The sequence below is a fragment of the Ascaphus truei genome, chromosome 12, assembly GCF_040206685.1.
Source record: "Ascaphus truei isolate aAscTru1 chromosome 12, aAscTru1.hap1, whole genome shotgun sequence".
NCBI lineage: Eukaryota > Metazoa > Chordata > Amphibia > Anura > Ascaphidae > Ascaphus > Ascaphus truei.
Genome location: NC_134494.1, coordinates 11636377 through 11658814, shown reverse-complemented (window position 1 = coordinate 11658814; position 22438 = coordinate 11636377). Strand labels below are relative to the sequence as shown.

General features: G+C 41.7%; 1 protein-coding gene across 7 annotated transcripts in view; it reads right to left on the bottom strand.

Moving 5' to 3' along the window:
• LOC142463899 (sperm-specific sodium:proton exchanger-like) overlaps positions 1 to 22438 on the bottom strand; it is a 956006-nt gene that overhangs the window by 475531 nt on the left and 458037 nt on the right. For all 7 annotated transcript variants that reach the window (XM_075566732.1, XM_075566736.1, XM_075566735.1 and 4 more), the window contains 2 exons: positions 15098 to 15238; positions 5705 to 5802 (listed from right to left, as the gene is read on the bottom strand). In XM_075566732.1, the coding sequence (XP_075422847.1) occupies positions 5705 to 5802; positions 15098 to 15238 (239 nt within the window). The remainder of the gene's footprint in view (positions 1 to 5704; positions 5803 to 15097; positions 15239 to 22438) is intronic.

The following is a 22438-nucleotide window of genomic DNA, read 5'->3' as shown; positions in this document are numbered from 1 at the left end:
CTCCGGAGGAACCGCAGAGCATCGCAAGACAGCAGAGCGGTAAGAAGACACCACCCCCCCTTATTCCTGCCAGGTGAAAGAGGAACCTGTGGAGAGAGAAGGGCTTGAGGCCTACCTGCCCGTCCACGACCCTGATGGTCCACCACCACCCCTTCCGGTCCTCGACGCACTCCCGGTTCGAGACCAAGGAGTGGATGGAGACTCCGCGACGACCTACGATGACATCACTTCCGGGTCAGACTGGCGCAGAGGCCCCGTAGCTTTGATAGCTTCAATAAGGAGAGCTGGGCTGGAAGCAGAGTTCGAGGAGTTTAAAGCTCAATTAGCCAAGCGAGGAGCCCGAAGTGCTGCCGAAAGAGACAGTAAGAAAATACCTACAGGTCGTGGCATCGCCCGAGTCAGAGACACTGTAATGGACTATGGCGATCCTATGGTCACTGCCCCTAGCGACATTGCCCCGGCCACTGCCCCTGCCCCGTCACGTGTCGTGCCACCGGGTCCTAGTGGGAGTAAGCTGGATAAGACGTCCAAGTTTTCAACTGATTGGCGGGATTGGGTGACAAGTGATGAGGGTTCTGATGGGGAGATACCATTGTCAAGTGTTGTATATGTATCTAATCCTACTGTGTTTAACCCTGTTCATAGAGGTAGGGCCCGAGGGTTCCAGGTTACTACAAAAGCGGGTCCCGTAAGTCCCAAACCACCTAAGATGAACCCCACAACGTATAAGAATGTCATCAGAGGAAGGCGTAAAGGCTCGCACTCTACTGAGGCAGCAATGTCTGGTGTATCCTCAAGAACAGAGTGAGGAAGGTATGAGTGTGTCATCCTCATATGAGCACCGAGATAAATGGTGGGCACCGTTATTTACAGGGTATCATGAGGGGATGGACCGCACCAGATTTGTATTAATAAAGAAAGATACTGTAGATCACTGGTGGGACGTAGGCACCTATCATCCACAGGAGGTTGCCAATGAGTTAGATAACAGGTGGAGAGAAATTATGCAAAAAGTGATTACTGTCACGATGACATCAACTTTTATCAACACATTTATATTTCTGGGTACTTGATTGAACAGAACAAGTTGCAAAATAAATTGTGATTTATTTCCTTAATAGACAAACACACGACATCTGCAGAATACGCTTAAAAAAACACTCACTGGGATAAGAAAATGAAAGGTATTGTCCTTGGAACGAAAGAAATTGTCCTTTGCTTGCACGTGCAAGAAATGCAGCCTTGGTTTTAAAAGTCCTGTGGTTATGTGGTTGTTAACCCCTTCACTCCTGGACTGGTTGCTGCTGTACTGGAACAAAGTCTTGCATCTTTACATCATGGATTAAAATTCAGGAATCACACTGGGAAATACCTGGGAAGCCACAGTTATAGACTGGCCAAAGCTATCTTTAACATGTGGATCCAATCCCCTCGTGGGAACAAAAAAAACCATGAATAGCCAAGTGACCCACAGTTCATAAGACCGGTCAAATGGGCTGTCCGGTGGGCAGGGCGCATGGGTCAGGTTGACGCCCACGCCACTTAGCATACCTTGGCTACACCCATTTCTTGGGGCCACTGTGTCTGGTCTCTGACTTAGAGGTGTCACTAGCCTGACATCTGCTGTGCATCAGTATGCCAGTATTGTATACATTATGGGCCTCTGGGTATTGTCATAATTGACACTCTTTTAGACAGGGGGACTCTAAATCTGTGGGAGCCTTTTGAGGCTCCATCATAAAAATAATTACAACCCTTTCAGGCTTGGTCATAAAAATAGCGAAGCTCATTCACCCATATCACAGCTGGATGTCCAAGTCCTGCTTAGACTTACAAAAAAATACCTCCTGCCTTACATTTAAGATCTTCTATCATGTGTTGGTTAGAGGGTATGGAAAGCAATGCATCTTGTCTTTTACCCTCGCAGACAGGGAATGGCCTGCACATGGGGAATACAAATGGCGGGGACAGGGCAACAACAGTAATGCATGGCAAATCAGGAATTAACCCTTTTCTCCCCGTCACAATTACCCCCAAAGGCTCATCTATTCTGTATAATGATATTGCGCCTGAGGAGCCAAAGTTCTGGGTACTGCCAGGAAAGGCTGGGAACCGGAATCCTGTTAAGTTAAGTAGGGCAGACAGAGCCATAGCGGCGAGATACCGGAAATCTCATGGATATGAGTTTCCATACGTGCCAGAGCCAATAATGCAGGAGATCAAGGACCAGAGAGACACCTGGCTCAGAGATGCAGTCCTTGAGCACTTAAGAATTAAGTTTGGTAGCACTGCCTAAATAAGGGAAGACAAAATATGTTCTGTGATGAAATCTTTGAGTACAGGCAGGAAAATATTTATGCATAACATTCTGTACAGACCGGAGAATGGACCTGTGCAACCGTTCTTTATTAAGATAGTGGATCACAACGGGCGGGAAGTGAAGAAACCTGATCCCCGTCATTACTATTGAGTTAGGTTTCTCCATGTTGGGATTTTCCCCTGTGTTATGTCGCCATCATGGGTGTTACAGTCTTGTGTACACAATATTGATTAACTATGTTTTGTATGTTCACAGATTGTTCACTAGCAGGATGGTCCAGCAAAGTAGGTCCAAGTGGGGACCATTGGATTCCACCTGAGGGAGAGTGTAGCCCTGGTAAGAAATGGGGCTATAGTTCTATCCTCCTCCTGGTATAATCCCTGGTAAGGGCAGGTGCCAGAAGTTATCATGGGTTTCCCCCACTTCAAGCACTGGCCCTGAGTGGTGGAGGTAGGTCACCTGACCCTGTGTCAAGGCAAGAGACACTGGGGCGGTGCCTGCTGAGATCATAAAGAGCAGTGCATTTCCTATTTAGTGTGTTCTGTCAGTCTGACAGTAGTGATAGTGTGTTAGTGAGGAGAGGAGTGATCACCTCATGAGTAGAGCTGATATAGCTACAGTTAGTTATAGGTGGACCAAATACCTCTCACCCTGCTTAGGGGGTGAGGGAAGAACTAGCCCCACGCTGGATGCCCTTTGGTCCAGAGTGGAGGCAGGGAACATCCAGAGGAAGAAAGTTAGTGGACTGTGCATCAATCGTACCTGTCGGCTGCTGCTGCCCAAAGAGAATAAAGAGACTGCTGCTGATTGAATATAATTTGTGAGACTGGAATCTCTCATGCCTGTGGGGAATCTCTGTGGTAAAGATTCCACCCCGCATTCCAGGGGCTTACTATTGATGGAGGCGCTGCACCATTGAACGAGAACGAAGGCATCCACCCCAGTAACCTGTTCCTGTTGTCCCCCATGTCATCGCGGGAGACTCAGGTCCTCCTGTTGCCAGCAGGTATGCACCACACAGAGACATATATCCAGACCCCAGAACACCTTAGGGGACCTGATCTGCGATTAGGGGGGGGGAGTATGGGCTATATATATATATTTATATATATATACACACACACACAGTATTTAGCCCTGTTTCCCCGTGAACACAGGAAGCTACCAGTGCTGCCCTTGTACCTGTTGGTTCACAGGAGCCTAAGCCCCTGCCACAGAGAGCCTGGGGTGGATCACTTACTATATGGTGCAGCGCCTCCACCTGTGAGGGATCCCAGCAGAAGCAGCCCCTCACAGGACACAATCAAATGATCTCACACAATGGTAAAAATTGAAGAACCTTTACTGTAATGAGATAACGGATGACTCTTAAACTATACTCTATAGTGAGTAGATGCACAACTGCCCCACGCCTCGCAGGGCCTCTTCCCACATGTTCAACCCAACACCATGTACCCGACACCGTGTCCACAGTAATGTATAAGTCCCTTGGTCACTTATCTCAATAGTGTCCCCAAAGACACTTCTGTGGGGAAGATCATGTGACCAGGCAGTCACTAGATACAATTTTGCTCGTGCACGGCTAGGGATAGGGCAGGACTCAAAAAGAAGTATGCCAGAGCCTGTTTCATGGGTGTGCCAGAGGCTTACAGAAAAGGAAGAGGTTGTGCCTTTGTAAAGGGTTGCTATAGGAACAAAAATGTTTGTTACATTAGAATACATTAAAAATTGTCTTTCAAAGTTGTTTAAAAAAAAAAAATGCTACAAGTATTTTCTCATAGCACAGAACAGATTTATTTTAAAAACACACATGCAGGATATTGCTTGAACTGCAGCTTGTTTCCGTATCTTCTCCTAGGGTTAAAATTGGAGCAGGATGGCTCCTGCATGTAATCTGACCAATCAGTACTCGATCTATGTCAATTCTGTTTTCATTCCTTTTGCATTGTCACTGGTGCATTTAAGCAAGGTCATTATATCATTTAGCCACTTCCAGTTTGAGAGATACAGTACATATGACGCTTTGCGTGTTACAGGTTGCATTTCACCTATAACATTTCTGGGTTGTAATTATATACACTAAGGATTAAATCTGATGTTTTTTAAGGTTTTGATATCATTTTGTGTATAATCTGTTTTGGTAAAATACTTTTTATATGTATGTACAGTAACACATCTCACCCCCCCCCCCCCACCCCCGCTCTGGGAGATCTTGCTGCTACATGGAGTGTGGTGGTGCATACCTGCTGGCTCACAGTAGATCTGAGTCTCCTGCATGGTGGTAGGGGATGTCAGAACAGGTATCTGGGGTATAAACTGATTCGTACTCACAGTGACAGCGCCCCCATCTCTTGCAGGCCCCAGGGATGAGGGGAGCAATCCCTGCAGGAGAGTTTATTTTCCCTTCCCCTGATAGATTGCAGTCTCAGGCAGGAAGGTATAGTAACACAGGAACACTTTATTTCACACTGTAGACTTCACAGCATACACAGCAACAAGCAGATATTCAGGCCTTCAACCTCAGGATGTTATCCTGGACACTCACTGCAGGTACAGGGCCCCCACAGCTGTGCTTGCTCTTCTCCTACTCCCTGGTGGAGTGAGAGGAATAGTGCCCCTCCGCTCCCTAAGGGAGGGCCCACAGATTGTCAGAGCCCTGTACAACTGATATGGGTAAGACCGGCCTCTCTCAAGGGTAGAGGCAACTCACTAAATCAGGAAAGTGCAGCTCCTTAAGTATGTATGTATGTCTTTATTTATATGGCGCCATTAGTGTACATAGCGCTTCACATAAGTACAGGAAAAGCAGGAACCAGTCCTGAGTCCTTGATTGGACACAATACCTGATTGCACTGCCTCCCCTGTGACTCACTGAAGCTGCAGGAGGTAGAGAAACCCCATGTTTACTCCTGGCAGGCCTGCTCTTACCAGGGCTTTTGCCAGGAGGAGGGCAGACTGGTAGCCAGGAAACCAGCCATGGCTACATGTACTTTCCACTTTGATGCACTGTAACACTTTACACATTTTTGTATCTATGTATTTTATATTCTTATGATGATGTTGTAGATGATTAGCATTTCCTGTTTTGGGATTTTTGGGTGCCAAATTGTACTGGATAGGTGTGCTTTTGCTGATATTGTATACCTGATTAAAGGTCCATATGGAACCTGAAACGTGGCACTCTCCACTGTTCCTTAAAAGAAATGGAAGTCACAACGTTAAGAATATTGTGAGTAGAGGATTTCTGTTCCTACTAACGTTTTTGATTTTCACTGGCCATGCCTACTGTATAAATATCTTTGGCAAATGGACGATCATCTAGTGTGTTGTTTAATTTATTTTGTAAAATAAGCACACTGTAATAGAATGTATATGCATACTTACTTTCCAATGTTATCAACATGATTTTCTGCTGCATTAATCAATGTCCTTGTAGTTTCTCGATTTAGCATTCCACAACTATATTGCCTCCAATAGCTGGTCTTAAAAACAAAACAAAAATGATGTTAAAATAAATGTGTGTGTGTGTGTATATATAATCAATTAGCTTCTCAGCCAATCCCTCAAAGGGTGCAACAAGTTGTCAAGTGTGATAACAATTAACAAGGCAAATGATTTCTTACAAACAAAGGGAAAAAGAAAAAAATAGTTAAAATTCTTTAAACTAATACAATAGTATACATATGATCAAAAATCTAAATTAATATAAACCTAAAAATAAAACAAACATATATATATATATATGTAGATATATATATATACACACACACACATACACACACACACACACACACACACACATATACATATACACATACACATGTAAGCTAAAACAAATAAATATGTTGTCTATGCAACGCCCCGATTTTACAATTTGTTTTTACATAATTTTGTATGATTTTAACAAGCATATTGGTGTACGATTTTCATTAATACTCATTTTATTGTATTGTAATTAAGTTTGTTTGGAAATATGGGAACAGATGCCATACAAGAATTATTCTGACAAGCAGAGGAATGTGCTTTAGATATTTTTACATAGGATAAGGTCATAATCTATAGATACAAAGGGAGGCCATACAGCTTTGTGTTGGGTTGTCTGGGGAATTGGCCAGCGAGTGGCAGATAGTTGCTATTGACAATTAATGGTAAAAGCTGATGCAATAAAATCTGATAACTAGGGTAGTTCCTTATACGTACATAAGCTGATATGACATCAGTGTAAGGATGGAGGACACATGGTAATACTATATTCATGATGTTAGTAGTAGGACGGACTGCATAAGGTATATTCTCTGGATTAATAATAGCAGATTTAGCTAGGAAAGGAGAAGACATGATAACACCACAATAGAAGGGGAAAAAAGTTTCCACCAAAGAAAATTAATTATATGCAAATCCCTTTTGAAACAAACATAACTTATTTGAAGGCATTGCCATTTATCGACTATTTCTGAATGTAAGTAAACATCGTCAGAATAAAATGTTTCTTTTGTGTACTAAAACCGGAATGAATAATTATTTTATGCTGCTTTCAAATATACAAAATACACAGAACATTTTACATTTGGTGAGCCACTGAATATAAAATTTTTTTAAATCATCTTGACAAGAGAGGAGACTGCAGGTATATCCCAGATCCAAGATTTCAGTTTAATACTGAAAAACAAATGGAAAGAAAAATTGTGTCTTTGCCTTTGGTGGATTGACATGCGGCAGGTGTTGTATGTGCAGTACAGCTGTGGCTGTGACAGTTTTACTGAGTTTTTTTATGTAAAACTGAAAAGTTGTGGAGACATTTGTGAGAAGCATCTAAAAGGTAATGGACTGTGAACAACCCAGAGATCCGGTGCTCCAAAAACACAGTGATATAGGTGTATAATTGGGAAAACGCTGTAGAGTAAATAAATAAGTCCAATAGACATATGACTATGTCTGAGTATTTATGAGTATATGCCACTTGAAATGAATGAAAAAGGCAAACACAGGCTTGTAAGAGAGTGTCTCTAGTGTTATAAATACAATGTGGCTAAACTAGCAACGGGCTGATCACATTCAGCACGATCACGTTGTAGTTGGTTACTCACAGACCACCAGGCAAGTAGCAGATGGTTTCAGCAGGACCCAACTCTCTACAGTAGCCGACGGCTTCACTCGGAGAATCCCGGGGGAAAATAAGGCAGCATCAGAAGAGGAAGCAATCACCGGACAGATGTCAGACAGCTCCGACGTGGACATAGACCCCTCTGTATAGGCGGGCTAATTCCGGGGCTCCTCAAATGTGGATGTATAGACTTGGGTGCAGATGCCGTCACCACAGGAGTAGTCAGTCGGATCTTCTGCCGCATTAACCCCCGGTAGGGTCAGCTGCCACGCTCCGACAGTCCTGGACCGAGGCGACGTGAAGGATATAGAAAATTACCTTTAAACAGCGTTTCCAGAATGGCGTGCATCCAGGTAAGTAATCAGCATAACCTCGACCCAGACAGGAACCGGAGCACAGCCTCACCAATGTAACGTGGGACACGAAGGAATCTTTCAAAGATTTATTAAGTTAAAAGAACATAAGGACAGAGCCCTGACAAACACTCTGACATGTTTCAAGCACAGGGTGCTTTATCAAAGAGTTACCTGTCAGGATACACACTACCTTGTTATAAAGGACATTACCCTATTGAATCAGCTGTACCATATAATCAATTAGCTTCTCAGCCAATCACTCAAAGGGTGCAACAGGTTGTCAAGTGTGATAACAATTAACAAGGTGAATGATTTCTTACAAAAGGAAAAAGAAAACAATAGTAAAAAAAGTTAAACTAATACAATAGTAAACATATGATTAAAAATCTAAATGAATATAAACCTAAAAATAAAATAAACATATAAACAAGCCAATATGAAACCTTATTTCTATTAAACAAAACAAATCATGCTCAAAGCATTCGTGGGGGTATTACTACTGTATACTGTAGTTTGTTTAGTAATATATGTAATATACAGTGCTGTACTTTGTTACAGTAAGACACTTACCTTACACGTCCATATGTCCATCACAAGTCGCGCCTCATTGCCCTGATGCTGGTCTCAGATGCTGTGATACTGTGAGTTTTCTCTAGAGCAGTCTTGACTCTTGCTGCACAACGCTCATCATTATCTTCACTGATTTTGGCCACCAGAAGCTTTGTCATCCTACAGTGTAAAGTAAAACAGAGCAATTTATTACAGTAGGCCCAACATTAAGTCAACACAAATACTGTAAATGACGTACAGTACTGTATACAGTTTTTACAAAAATTGCTGGGAAAAAAAGTAAACACACAAATGCATTTGGATATGCAAGATGTTTTTAGAGTAATACAGTACAAGTTTTTTGCTGTAAAATAATTGCAAGGAAACAAGTACTGTAAACACACAAATGCATTTTACCAGTAATACAGTAATTACATATAGTAATGAAACCAAAAATACTTACTCTGTTGTGACTGTGGGACTCTGCTTTACACTTTTTGCCTTACCATGGGCATAATAAATGACAGTGCTTTTTGCTAAACCGAGGCCTGAAGTAACTAACCAGCGTTGGATCTGTAATTCTGTGTCCTTTCTTGTACATATCCTGTATTCTCATGCTGAAATCCTTTGAAATCCTTTTCCTCAGCATCGCTGCTTTAGAAAATAAATCAAGCACAGAGGAGTGTATTTGATATATATTCAATGTGCATTGAATCAACAAAAGTGATGGTGTATTTATAATGTAATGGACCTCGCTTGACAGGTTTAGTATACAGTACGCCCACTTTAACACCTGCAGTTCGTGTCCATGCCCACCCAAAAATTCAAATAAGGACACGGTGTATAAAAGGTGACACATATTGCATAGCCTCCCACACGCGGATCTCTATCTGAACGAGCTCTTGTCCAGATACTGTATTGTGCATTCTTCCATCTGCATCCATTGATCAACACCGATTCTACGGACGGTTTCTTCTGCCGTGCTGACCACGAGAAAAAGAAAGGCAGAAGCTGTTTCTAAGCCAAAGCGAAAGCCAAAGGAGAATAAAGAAAACGTTCTGAAGGCTCCCAAGGCAAAGAAGCCTGGTTCTTATTATATGAAGAAGAAAATGGTTAACATATACTCAGATCAAACACTTTGGACACCCAAAAGACGTGACCCTGCACCCACCGAAGAGGACGTCACAGAATTTTCACTGCCATCACCCACCGCCACCAATTCCAAAGCATCCACCCGTTTTGACCCTTTGTCCACCGATGCTCGAAGCCCCAGCTCACCTACTCCAGCACCCATCCACTACGATGCTCATCTGGGAACCCCCAGCACACCTGCTCCAGCATCCATCCACTATGATGCTTGTCTGGGAACCCCCAGCACACCTGCTCCAGCACCCACCACTATGATGCTCGTCTGGGAACCCCAGCACAGCTGCTCCAGCACCCATCCACTACGATGCTCGTCGGGAACCCCCAGCACACCTGCTCCAGCACCCATCCACTACAATGCTCGTCTAGGATCTCCCAGCACACCTGCTCCAGCACCCATCCACGCAGATGACCACAGCACTCCTTGCACCACATCCAGCTAGTTCGCCCACATGCTGAATGTTTTCAGTGGTGTCGAAATCACTGACAACTCAACTGAGCAATACAGTGTCCGAATAGAGGGCAAGATTGATCTTCTTTTGAAGACCATGTTGAATATGGATAGATGCATGGGTGTTCATATGGATAAGATTGAGTGGAACATTGTGGGGCTCTATTATTTGCTTGGAGTCCCTGTCCCTGTATGTCTGATACAGGAGGGTGGCCTGGAGGAGCATTATTCTACCATGGAGGAACTGCAACCCACCCCCCACCCCCCGGGCACCCTCTCAATCCCTGGATTTAACCTTCAAACTTCCAACACCAAGCACACCATGGAACCCTCCACGCTCCCCCCCCTCGGCCTGCAGATTACACATATGCCGTTCTGGTGGAGGAGATGACAAACCCGGTAAGGCTATGACAGGAGGAAAGCATCCTCGCAGATCATCTAACCTCTCCCGTTGCCAAAAGTACACCCGCTCCAGCACCCAGGATTGTAACGCAACCAGACATAATCTTGAGAGGACTGCCCCAGCGTGTCCAGGAGAAATACAAGATCACTAGTGGTGGTCTAGCCCATAAAAATGCCCTGTTCATCTTTAAAAACCATGTCAGTTTTGAGCTGTACAGCGAGTGGGCCCAACATGTAATTTATGAAGGCTATAAATCCAAGATGGGTCTGCCTGCAAATTTAAGGATGACAATTTTAGAAGAAGTGCAACATTATTTTAATGTTACTACTCATCTTTTGAGAACCGTGAGAAACAGCATCAATGGCCTTTTGAGGCATACAAGAGCTCTTCCCTGGAAGTCCACCCACTTTTTTGACGACTGATGCTAGTTCAAAATGTATTTAAAAATATACAGTAGATGCACCGCCAATGTTTTTAATTAAAAAAAAACTGTTGATTGTTTTCAATTGTTTCATTGTTTAATGCTTTTAATGCTTGGTATAATAATTTTTTTCTATTTCTGTTTTTCTTGTGCATGTCTGGAGCTGGGCGAAGACAACGTGTAGGAAACTCAAGGCCTTTAATGCACTAATCCTGTTTTTTTTTTTTCAGAGATACAGCACTACAGGAAGGGGGGTGGGGAATGTGCAAACTTATTGTACTGTGTGCATACTGTAATAACAGTCAGTAATTTGCTTTAATCCCACCTCTCTCAATGACAAAAGAACTACAGAATGCAATGCAGACATTACAAAGAAAATAAAGATAAGATAGTCAATTTTGAGGAAGCGGTGACATTGTATCTTTGTATTATTCCTTTTTCCTTTATTATCCTGTACAAAAAAAAATGTTCATTCTTTAAATATAGTTTTTGGTGTGTTCATGGTTCAACTCTCTATACATGTACAGTAGTACTATACCTACAGTAAAGTTCTCTCTCTCTCTCTCTCTCTCTCTCTCTCTCTCTCTCTCTCTCTCTCTCTCTCTCTCTCTCTCTCTCTCTCTCTCTCTCTCTCTCTCTCTCTCTCCTGCTGCGGCAAAGTTTATTCGAGCATTTGCCCGTTCTTGGCCGCAGCAGTATCCTGGCGCGCGCCGGAGGGTGACGGGCGCGCGCCGAAGCAGCGGAAGAGCGCCCTCCGATCGGGGCGCTCTCCCTACCGCTGCCGGGTCCGCCGGGTCCCCCGGAACCCCCTGCCGCCGTCCCGCGATCGCGGGACACCAGGGCTCCCTCGGGGAGCCCTGGACACGCGTGCAGGGGGCGCAGGCTCCCTATGACGCGTGACCGCGCGTCGGTGACGCGCGGCACGCCGAGGGGCGGCCACTAGCAAGCCGGGAAATCTCCCGGCTTGCGGATCTGGCCGCAGAGTGATAAAGTGTGTCGGTAGTGTATATATATATATATATATATATGATATGTATATCTTATATAAAAAGTTTGCTAACTCTGGTGGACATATGGAGAGTGACATCCTCTGAGCTACAAATTTACTTGTTTGTCCATTGCACAACCTGCATTAATAAAAATTAACTATTTTATTGTAAATAAACTACTGTTTAATAGGATTACCTGCCCTGAAATTCAACATATAAGTATATCTGCAAACAAACAGAAAAAAGCAGCGCCCCAAAGGGCATATATAGCAATGAAAAAATATATATATAATAAAATATAGATTAGTATCAGTGCCTGCGTGTCAGTAGTGATGTAATGTGATTAGTAAACATATATTCATAAATACTTAAACAACGCATTCTATAATGTGCAAAAAGTGAATAAACATAATATAAAATATTATAAAAAAATATATATATATTATATTATTAACAAAAAATGTTAACCATAAAATATATAGAAAATTGTAGAAAAAATATATAGAAAAAGAAGTGGATAACCAGTCCTTTAAAGTTGAAGTCCATCAAAGATGTTAGGCTTGAATACAGGGGGTCTCCGGCTGCTCTCAAAGGATGAACCACATCCTATGAAATCTGTAGAGGAGAGAGAAGAGAGAGCGCACGCCCCATAGTGTGTAACTGTATATTTAATAAAGGAAATGGAGGGGGGAGGGGGGGGAAAGGAATCGCACTCACAAGGATAAAAAGGTTAAAAGTGTGTCGTGAATAAATCACCACCATCCGGCTCTTGCTTGTCTTTACTTGTCTTTTGATGTTGCTGTCAGGATACAAACGATCTCTGGTCATCAAGATGTTAAATCAAGCGTGGAGCAAGGGAACCGGCATTAAATGGAGTCCTCTGAAGATCTCTCAGCTGCGTGGCCTGTGACTGTTACACACACGAACCGGCCTGTTCATGCGCAACGTGATGACGCAATGTCCGTGACGCGATGCGTGATGACGCTCCCTGACGCGTTTCGTCACTCTCAGGCGACTTTATCAAAGGGTAGTAGGGAAGGGGCTGAACTCATGCATTATTTATACAGGAAATTGTCCTGACAGCCCGCAAAACACAGCTGAACGAGATGGCTAAAACGAGATGGCTAAAACGAAGGCTAATCAACAATAAAAGACTACATTACAAAACAAATATAAGTACACAAAATAAATATTAGATAAATTTCATATTGACATAAATATCAAGACATACACTATTACTAAATAACATAAGTAATAATTCTGATTGTAAAACAAGGAGATGAATGGAGAGGTAGATGGATCAATTGTATCTAATCTAATGTTAGAATAAATTCACTAGATTTAACCCATTTCAAGTCTGGTTTCATCTGTATATATATATATATGATTAACTTAATTATTCAAAAAAGGGGAGATAGTAGTTAGTGTAGATGTATTATAAAAGTGCCTATTATTTATAATATATAAATGTGTTAAATATATAGTGTACTAAATGTGAAGTGTAATATATAAATGTATATATTAATAAAATATTTATTCCATTCTTGAGTAATATCTAATTATAATTGTGATGTACTAAATGATACATATTGACATCACAGTATTAAATCTGTGGAGTGTTGAGAGACATGTGAATGTGTGTGAATATAGAGAAAAGAGAAAAGAAAAATATATTATAAGTGAAAAATGTATAAAAAATATATATAAAGAATATATATATATATATATATATAATATATATATATATATATATATATATATATATATATATATATATATATATATAAATGTGGGGACTCTTATATGCAATTTTTTGAATATACATACAATTTTATATATGTATATGAAAAAGAGGGGATATATTTGGTCCTGTGGATTAATAAATCAACTCAGTATATAACATATGATGACTGTATATGAATCTAGTTTATAGGCTGTATCGAGTGCCAGTGACCAAGTTCAGGAAAAGGGTCTAGGAGAGACCAGGACAAATGGATGACAGAGGATTACCTGCACTGAAATTCAACATATAAGTATATCTGACCACTCTCATGAGGTCTGACTTAGCACCAAGTATGCATGGTGGAAATTGCAGTCTGTGGAGGTTCCCAGGTAATTTAGCTAGAAACTAAAAGATGATATCTTACACAGTGAATTGGAAAATATATGGCAGTGCATAAAGAACTTACAAAAGCTTTTACAAGATCTAGGAGCTAAGAAAAGAAGTGCATGCTCCCATAGTGCAATCAACGTTATTTAGAACAGATCAAGCTGATTCTTGTGCATATAATGCACTAAAAAGTATTAGGCAGCAATTGGACACAGGTGCTGCGGAGGGACAGGACCTTATGTGATACGAGATATAGAGGAGAGGGGCCGCTTGGGAGAGACATATATCCCAGTCAAACTATGGAAGAAAGCTACAGTATATGAGGAATGAAAAAAAAAAAGAGATTGGACAGGGGAGACTTTCTTTTTGAGTTTTATGCTTTTTGATGTAAATGGCTATATGATGTCAGCATTGTTTGTATGATGTTTTACAAGCCAATAAAATATAAATTACAAAAAAAATTGTATTGGGCAGATGTGTGGATAAAAACATAAAATAGAAAACAATGTATAATAACAACAACATTCTAGCGGTAAGAGCGAATGAAATGTGGCCGTACTCTGTCTTGCTAGTTCAGAAGCATGCTGAAGAAGCCGTTAAGCCGTGAAATGCATTGAGTGACACTCATCCGAATTCGAGAAGAGAGAGACATGCACCAAAGTGGGGAGGGGTGAGCTTAAAACCCTGGGAAGGAGGGCCACTAACCTCCAAAAGCTGAGACAGATGAAAATAAGTTAACACACAGAACCGAAGCAAGCTAATTTTAGGAACCCCTGATCCCCCACAAAATATATATGTGTACAAGTGTCAAAAAAGAGAGCAATTGAGTGTGGCAAATGTATACCACAAGTGACAGAGAAGACCAATGCTACATCCAATATAACATAAATACACAGTTTAGGAAACTACAGTATCAGACACAGAAGAAAATACATATTAACCTGGGATAAACCTGGGATAAATCTGTTATCCAGTAAATGACTATCAATCAGATCATTAACATAATTTCTAAATTATTGCAGGATTTACTAACATTTTGATCATTAAATAATACTGTAATAGTACACTGATAAAAAAGTTATTGACATTCATATGCTGTACAATAAAAGTTTCAATACTGAAGACAACTATTTATATTGTATTGCTCACAAGATCATAATACCGTTTGTATGCCTGTTGTATACTGTTTTATTAGTAGAAACTAGTAAAGCAAATTGAGCTATATAACTTATTATCTTCTACACATACCATTTCTGCTTTTAACATTCGCAGTCTTGCTTCTTCCATCATATCCTCAAGCTCTTTTGATGATGGACTGGAGGGAATTTCTCTCTCACAATCTGGGCACTTAATTGCTCGAAAGTGTGGAAATAACTCTTCAATGCATAACTGAAAATAAAGACAATTATTATAATATTAAATGCAGCTCAACCCCCTTATAACGCTGTTCTTGGGGTCCAAAGAATTACATTATAAACGGATCGCGTTAGAAATAATGTACAATTGTATGCATTGTACAATAAAGTATTTAAGATACCAATAATCGTGTTGTAAAGTATTCATAAATACGAAAATAAGGAGCCACGCTTGCATCGCGTTATAAGCGGATTCGCGTTGTAACGGATCGCGTTATAACGGGGTTGAGCTGTATAAATAACCATTACAGAATGTTATGAGGAGAAATGAATGAACCTGATCAATGTTTGAAATTACAGATAGTGTTGATCTCAAACTTTTCACTTTTAGTAGTCTACAATTCAACCACAAATCATAATCCTATATACAGTACTTATTTGGGTTTTAATTGTTTTATTTTAAGGAAGTAAACTCCATATAAAATAGTATGATGCCATGTAGAATTCCTTATGACACTAAACAAAAGCCAGATTGGTTATAAAAAGGTGTGGAAAACCTGCAGGAAGAAATGAAGAGCTGTCCATTTGGTTTTTACTAATAAGTAATAATTTTACCCTGAATAAAATTGGAAGATTTATGAATACCCCATTCTACTAATTAAGCAGGCACAACCTTAGCTCATGCTAATGGTGAAGATTGTCAATATATAGAACATACGGATCTCTGTTCTGCACTAAGGGGCCTATTCACTAAACAGTGATAAAATCAGTGCATTGCTGATCGACTTTGCATTGTTTTATCGCGCTATAAAACGTGTGTCAAAACAGTATTCACTTTGAAAAAACAGCATTTTTTTTAAACTTCGTTAAAAAAATGCAGCATGGAAACGATTTGCTTTTCGTTTTTTCTCTAAGTGTTATCGCGCTATAACTGATTGTTGAAACGGCAGCCTGGAAGAGCTGCTCAGAGACGCTGCATCTCCATGCATGGCTCTTACAGACGATCATGCAGTTTAAATATTAATTTTAATACTAGTGTATGGGAACAGGGGGTATCCTGAGCTGGACCACATTGATTTCAGCCTCTGGGACCCCCTACTGCCTGAGATACAGACCCCGGTATGTGTTGCCAGTATCCGCACCCTTTTTAAATCATCCGTGTCACATGACCGGGGATTTAACAACTGCAGGAAATACCAGCACCCCAAAACAGGGCTTGTAATAATCAGGCTGAAATCAATGTGGTCCAGTGCAGGAGACACCCTTCTCCTGCATACTAGTATTAAAAAAAAAAATTACCATAGCGACTAGCCGCTAAGGTAATGAAGGTGCTTTAATGTGATTTTTACTAATAGTGTACGGGAGAAGGGGGTCTCCTGGGGTTAATCGCATTAATTTCAGCCTCGGGACCCCCTACTTCCTGAGATATAGGCCCTGGTATGGAGTGCCATTATTTCCTGTGCGTTTAAATCTCCCACGTCAAGTGACAGTACATAATAGCTGATTTATTGGGGGCAGAGGGGGTGAGTGAAGTGGGTACTTGGACCAGGGTGGGTGGTAAGGCCTACCTGGAAGGTTGCGGGAGCAGTTCAACCCATCATTACCATAGGTAATTACCGCTAAGGGGTTAACCTGCTGCTACCCGCCGGGTAGGCCTAACCACCCACCTTTGGCCAAGTACCTCCTTCCCCCACTCCCCCTACCTCCAATACACATTAAAATACCTACTACCTACCAATACACAACCCACCCACCTCCTGTACCCCCTACAACCCCGTTTCCCCCTCCCCCCAACTAACACATACAGTAATGGGCAAAATTACCATTATCCAGATATGTATAATAGTGCATTTGCACATTGAAAATAAAACATTACCCAGCCAGCATAAAGTAAATAAAAGTTGCACTTACTCCTGCCAGGGTGAAGGTCATCCTCATCTTCCTCCCCATCCTTGTCCTCCATTCGCAGGAACATTAGAATAACAAAAAACAAACTAATGGCCCCAAACCCCTTAATCACCTTAGCGGTTAGTAACCGCTGCAGAAATTAAGGGGTTAGCCCCCCCCTACTTTGCTACCCACCCAGGAGGCCTAACTACCCTCCCAGGGCATCTACCCCTACCCTCTACCCATTGATTGGCACAGTGGTACACCATGCCCAAACAATTTGGGCATGATTAGCCACTATGGCAGTCAATGGGCAACTGTGACGGGGAGGGGGTACCCAGGCCAGTAAACAAAAGGTATTATGCCCGGCTGGTTTCCCCTGAGTCATATTGTAACTGTGAAGTGTTAGCTCTGCAGCCCACTGCGGGTTGAGAGCCTGTAATTACATTAGAATTGTCTGTATGTGTCCGGCTAGGGATTAGCGGACCACATGCGTTAAATTAAGCTACATTCAATGACTGCGGTCACCGTTAATGCATTGGTTCCGAGGGTTGCAACCACACTTACCAGATCACTGTATTTAGGTCAATTGGATAAGTGAGTTGCGGTTAGGTTAGTTCCGCGCATTGCTACACTGAGTCACGGCCTAAACCGCAGGTTAATTGGATAAGTGCAGTTGTGGTTAGGTTACTTCGGCACATTGCTACACTGAGTCATGGCCTAAACCGCAGGTTAATTGGATAAGTGCAGTTGTGGTTAGGTTACTTCGGCACATTGCTGCACTGAGTCATGGCCTAAACCGCAGGTTAATTGGATAAGTATGGCTGTGGTCATGTCTTCGCTCCAGGCCTTGCTACAATGAGTCACTGCCAAACTGCAGACAGGAAGAAAGTTTAAACCGCAGACCACACATAATTAGGTAGCTAACTTGAGTTAGGGATATGCAGGAAAGATGAAAATTGGTGTGGATACTGTTGGGGTCACAACAGTAAGGCAGCCATGGTTTATGTGTTTTTAACTTTTGAGAAAAATAGTAAATGAGAGTTCCCCTCTTTTTTGGTATTAAAATTATAAAGAGCATGGGCATCCAGGCAGGCGAGGCAGCGGATACATTAGGAATTAGCAAGCTCAGTATATGACCGGCCATTCCGATGAGTGACTCATGCATATCTTAAGTGCGGACTTCTAAGACACCATGCTGAGACTCCAGAGTGTCTAGGAAAGTCCGGACTTAAAAAGGTACTGACATTTAAAAGTGTTACATGCCGGGAAGTAAGGATAAACAGTTGTGCCTGGCAACTATCCATATGTCAAGGGAGGGGTAGACTACAGGCCGCCAGGGCAGGGGGCTTGGTTAGGTATGCTAAGCGACTCAGGTGCGAAGTTAGCTCATGACCGTGGCATACCTTGAAGCCTCTGCCCGGCTTCCCGAAGTACTGGCAGAGCGTGCCAATAGGTGGGATTATTCATTCCCACGCAGTGATTGGCTGCACAGGGTAAGAATAGTCTTTGTGTGTCTTTAAAGTCTCGTGCAGCCGATCGGGAGGTAGATTCAACATGCTGTAAAGAGATTCCCCACCTAAGATCCAGCGGAGCTACATTGTGCGGTACCAGAAATTCATCGCAACTAAGATTTATACCTGGCTCCAAAAGTTCGTTAGAACTAAGGATTCCCGAAAGAATCCCGAAAGGGGGAAAAAGAAAAAAATACTTTCGGCGGAGATATAGGGGTTGCGAGCGGCGCCCCTAGCCAAGGACTGATACACAGATCTTTTGGCACATCAACCCCGCTCCTGGGAATTGATGCCTAGAGACCTGATTTCTGTGGATTTCGTTCCGTGGACATTTTATTTTGTTTTGCCCCATCCCAGTAAGTGTTTATTCGCAACATTTTGTACTTCAGGCTGTGTGTGTTTCTTGTGTAAATAAACTACAATTTATTTTATCTCACGTTTTGTTCAATCAAAGGATCCAGGTAATTTTTGTGTTAAAAGCACTGGTCTCCCGTGACCGCAACCTAAAAAAAAACAAGCACCAAAAATACACAAGTAAAAAAACAATCACCAACAATACACAAGTAAAAAAAAAATCAACAAAAAAACACAAGTAAATAAAAACTCAACAAAAATGCACAGCAATAAAAAACAATCAACAAAAATACATACAGCTAAACCCCGTTATAACGCGGTCCTCTGGGTCCACAGAATGAGGGCACGTTATAACCGATATTGAGCAATAAAATTTCGCCGCACGATGACTTACCGACATCTGCAGCTCTCCTCTCCCTGCTTCATAGGGCTGCCTCATACGTGCGCGGTTTTGAGCGTAGAGGAGAGTCACATAACACAACACACAACCCCCTACACCATGTGGGAATTTTTTTTAAACATTTAATGCTTTATTGCTAACGGACCCGGACAACGGAAAAATGGATTGGATTACAAATAAAGAAGCGAAGACTCAATAAAGAAGAAAGAAGATAAGAATTGACCAGAAGTTGAGGAGCATTGCGTCGATGATGAAGAGGTTCCTGCTGCAGCCGTGATCAGAAAGTGAAGACATCAAAAGGTAAGAAAAACATTGATTGCATGTTATTTTTGTTTTTTTGGTATTTTTATTGTATTTTTTAATTGTTTTTTTTTTGCCCATTGACTGCTAATGTTTTTATCTATGTCCTTTAAGGCTATAGATATGCATAGTGACAAGCAATGCATTTTTGGCAAATGCTTGTTTTTATTTCATTATTATGTATTTTTGGAGCCTGTTTAATTTTTAAATTGTGTATTTTTGGTGCTTGGTTTAATTTGGTCTTTTTGGTGCTGTTTTTTTTTAGCTTGCCCATTTATTGCTATTGTGGGATAGCATGCCATATTATATGGGCACGGTTTAACACTGTACCAATCAATGGGTAGCGGGGGTAGAGGGTGAGGGTAGTTGCCCCAGGGAGGGTGGTTAGGCTGCCTGGGTGCGTAGTGGGGGAGGGGGGTTAAACCCTTAATTACTAGAGCGGTTACTAATCGCTAAAGTGATTAAGAAGTTAGTGGCCATTAGTTTTTTTTATTGTTATATTGTTGCCAAAGAGGACAGAGAGGACAGAGAGGAAGATGAAGACGGCCTTCATCCTGGCAAAAGGTAAGTCAAACTTATATTTACTTTATGCTAGCTGGTTTTATTATTAATGGGCAAATGCACTATTATTCATGAAGAACAAGGTGGTTCTGGCGAAACAGCCAAAAAGTGGGTCCCAAACAATTAATATTATTTATTACTTATGTAAGTACTCCTTGATAAAGTGTTTTTTTGGAACACGAAATGCATAGGAGGGTTAGTGCCTCCACTTTTTTAGATGGACTAATAAAGAATTATTTTTAATATTAATTGTTTGGGAGCCATTTTTTGGCTATTGCGCCAGAACCACCTTGTTCTTCATGTTTACCTCTCTACTCCAGGCTGCACGTCTACCAGGACTTCAGGATTAAGAGATTTCTGTGAGTACTGTCTTATTCATGATTGCTCAATGTGGGTTTGAAGGGTTTTTTTTTAGCCTTACACCTTACCCTTCAGGGTACATTGGCCCACCTGGGGACTTTCTTCAAGCAGTTATCCATATCTTTATCCAGTCCTGTGTTATGAATATATATATATAATGGATTCAGTGCTGAAGCGCCTTTGTCACCTGGAAATGGGACTGCACTATTATTCATAACTGGATAATAGTAATTTTGCCCATTATTGTACTGTGTGTGTTGAGGTTGGGGGGTGGGTTGTATTTATGTATTGCACGGTAAAAAAAAAATTTGAATGGGGAAAAGCGCAATAAGCCATCTTTGGTTAATTGCACTTTTACCCAATCCTGTTGTTGGTACAGGGGGTGGGTGAAGGTGGTAGTTACCCCAGAGTGGTGTTTAGGCCTCATGGGAGGGTAGCACGAGGGGGTAAGCACTAAGGTAATAATGGGGTTAACTTCTACTGCCACAATCCTGCAAGGCCTAAACACCCACCCATGGGCAACTACAGGCTTTACCCACTCCCTGTATCAACAACTATTCAGTGTCTGCTATATAACCCTTTCATTACCTTAGCGATTAGCTGCTGCGGTAATGAAACTGGCAGCAATTGTATTTTTATTGTACAAGATTGATACCTGCAGGGTCTCTGGCGGGTCCCCATCGACCTCCGGTATCAATCCTGTGAAGTAAAAATAAAACAAAATGTTTTTATGCATCTTGCAATATCTTTAGCACCAACCTTTAGCTGGTGAAAAAATATTGCAAAATGTTTAAGTTCGATAAGCTTATCACTGCTTAGTGAATAGCAGTTTCTGCCATAAAAGCGATTTTTAACTTTTTTTGGCTTGTCTTACGATTTTTTTTGGTCAGAGTGTTAAAGCTCATTAAAAAGCTATTAGAGTGCGATACTGCCCTGTTATCACTGTTTAGTGAATAGCACAGCAGGCAATATTGCCCTTTAAGGGAATTTAACGTGCATTAAGCCACTTATGACTTTTTAGGGAGCCCCTTGTCACGTAAGACCCCCTGCTAGCATGTGACCTGCATACGGGACAAGGGTTAATACCGACGCTCGCAAGCGTACCCACTCTTCACCCACTCAGGGGTCCCTCAAATGGGTTGTATCTCTCCTCAAACCATCCCAATATACCACCGCCACGAACAGCACACAAGTGAGCACGTGACTTTAGATATGCAACCAGGGTTAATACACAAAAGCTTCTCTAGCAGCCCCCCTTTCTCCTCTGCAAGGAACCAGCGAGTTAGCATTAACCCCCTACTCAATTGCACATCATAACCATCCACTGCCACCACCTGAGGTTATGCGGATATGATAAAAGATCTTAGACTAAAATATCCGCCAGGGCCTCCGGTCCCTGTTTATTATAGGAAAAACTATGCACTCTAACACACAATCAGTTGTAGTAACATGTGCCTGAATTTAGCAAGTTATTCTCTCCAGCGTGCACAAAGTTCATTCAGAGCCCAAAGCATTACTTATTAAATGGTTTAATATATATAGAAATACAGTGCTTGAACTACAGAAAAGGTATTACAAAATAAACATATAATTACAATATAAGGCAGAGCAGCTTCTTAAAATAAAAGGGGTAAAACAGAAAATCCTATACAGTACATTACCACATGCTATGGATTTTTCCCAGAGAGGCACTGGTTCAGAAGATGAGGTCTGCTTTCAAGCATGCCCCTGGACAGATCTGACTTGTAACAAACTCCTCCAGACTTAGATACAATACTTTAAGGCACCGTCATCCCCCCACCCCTTTCTACAGAATACTTTGAAGCTGCTCTTCTTTGATTAAAACAATTGACACCTT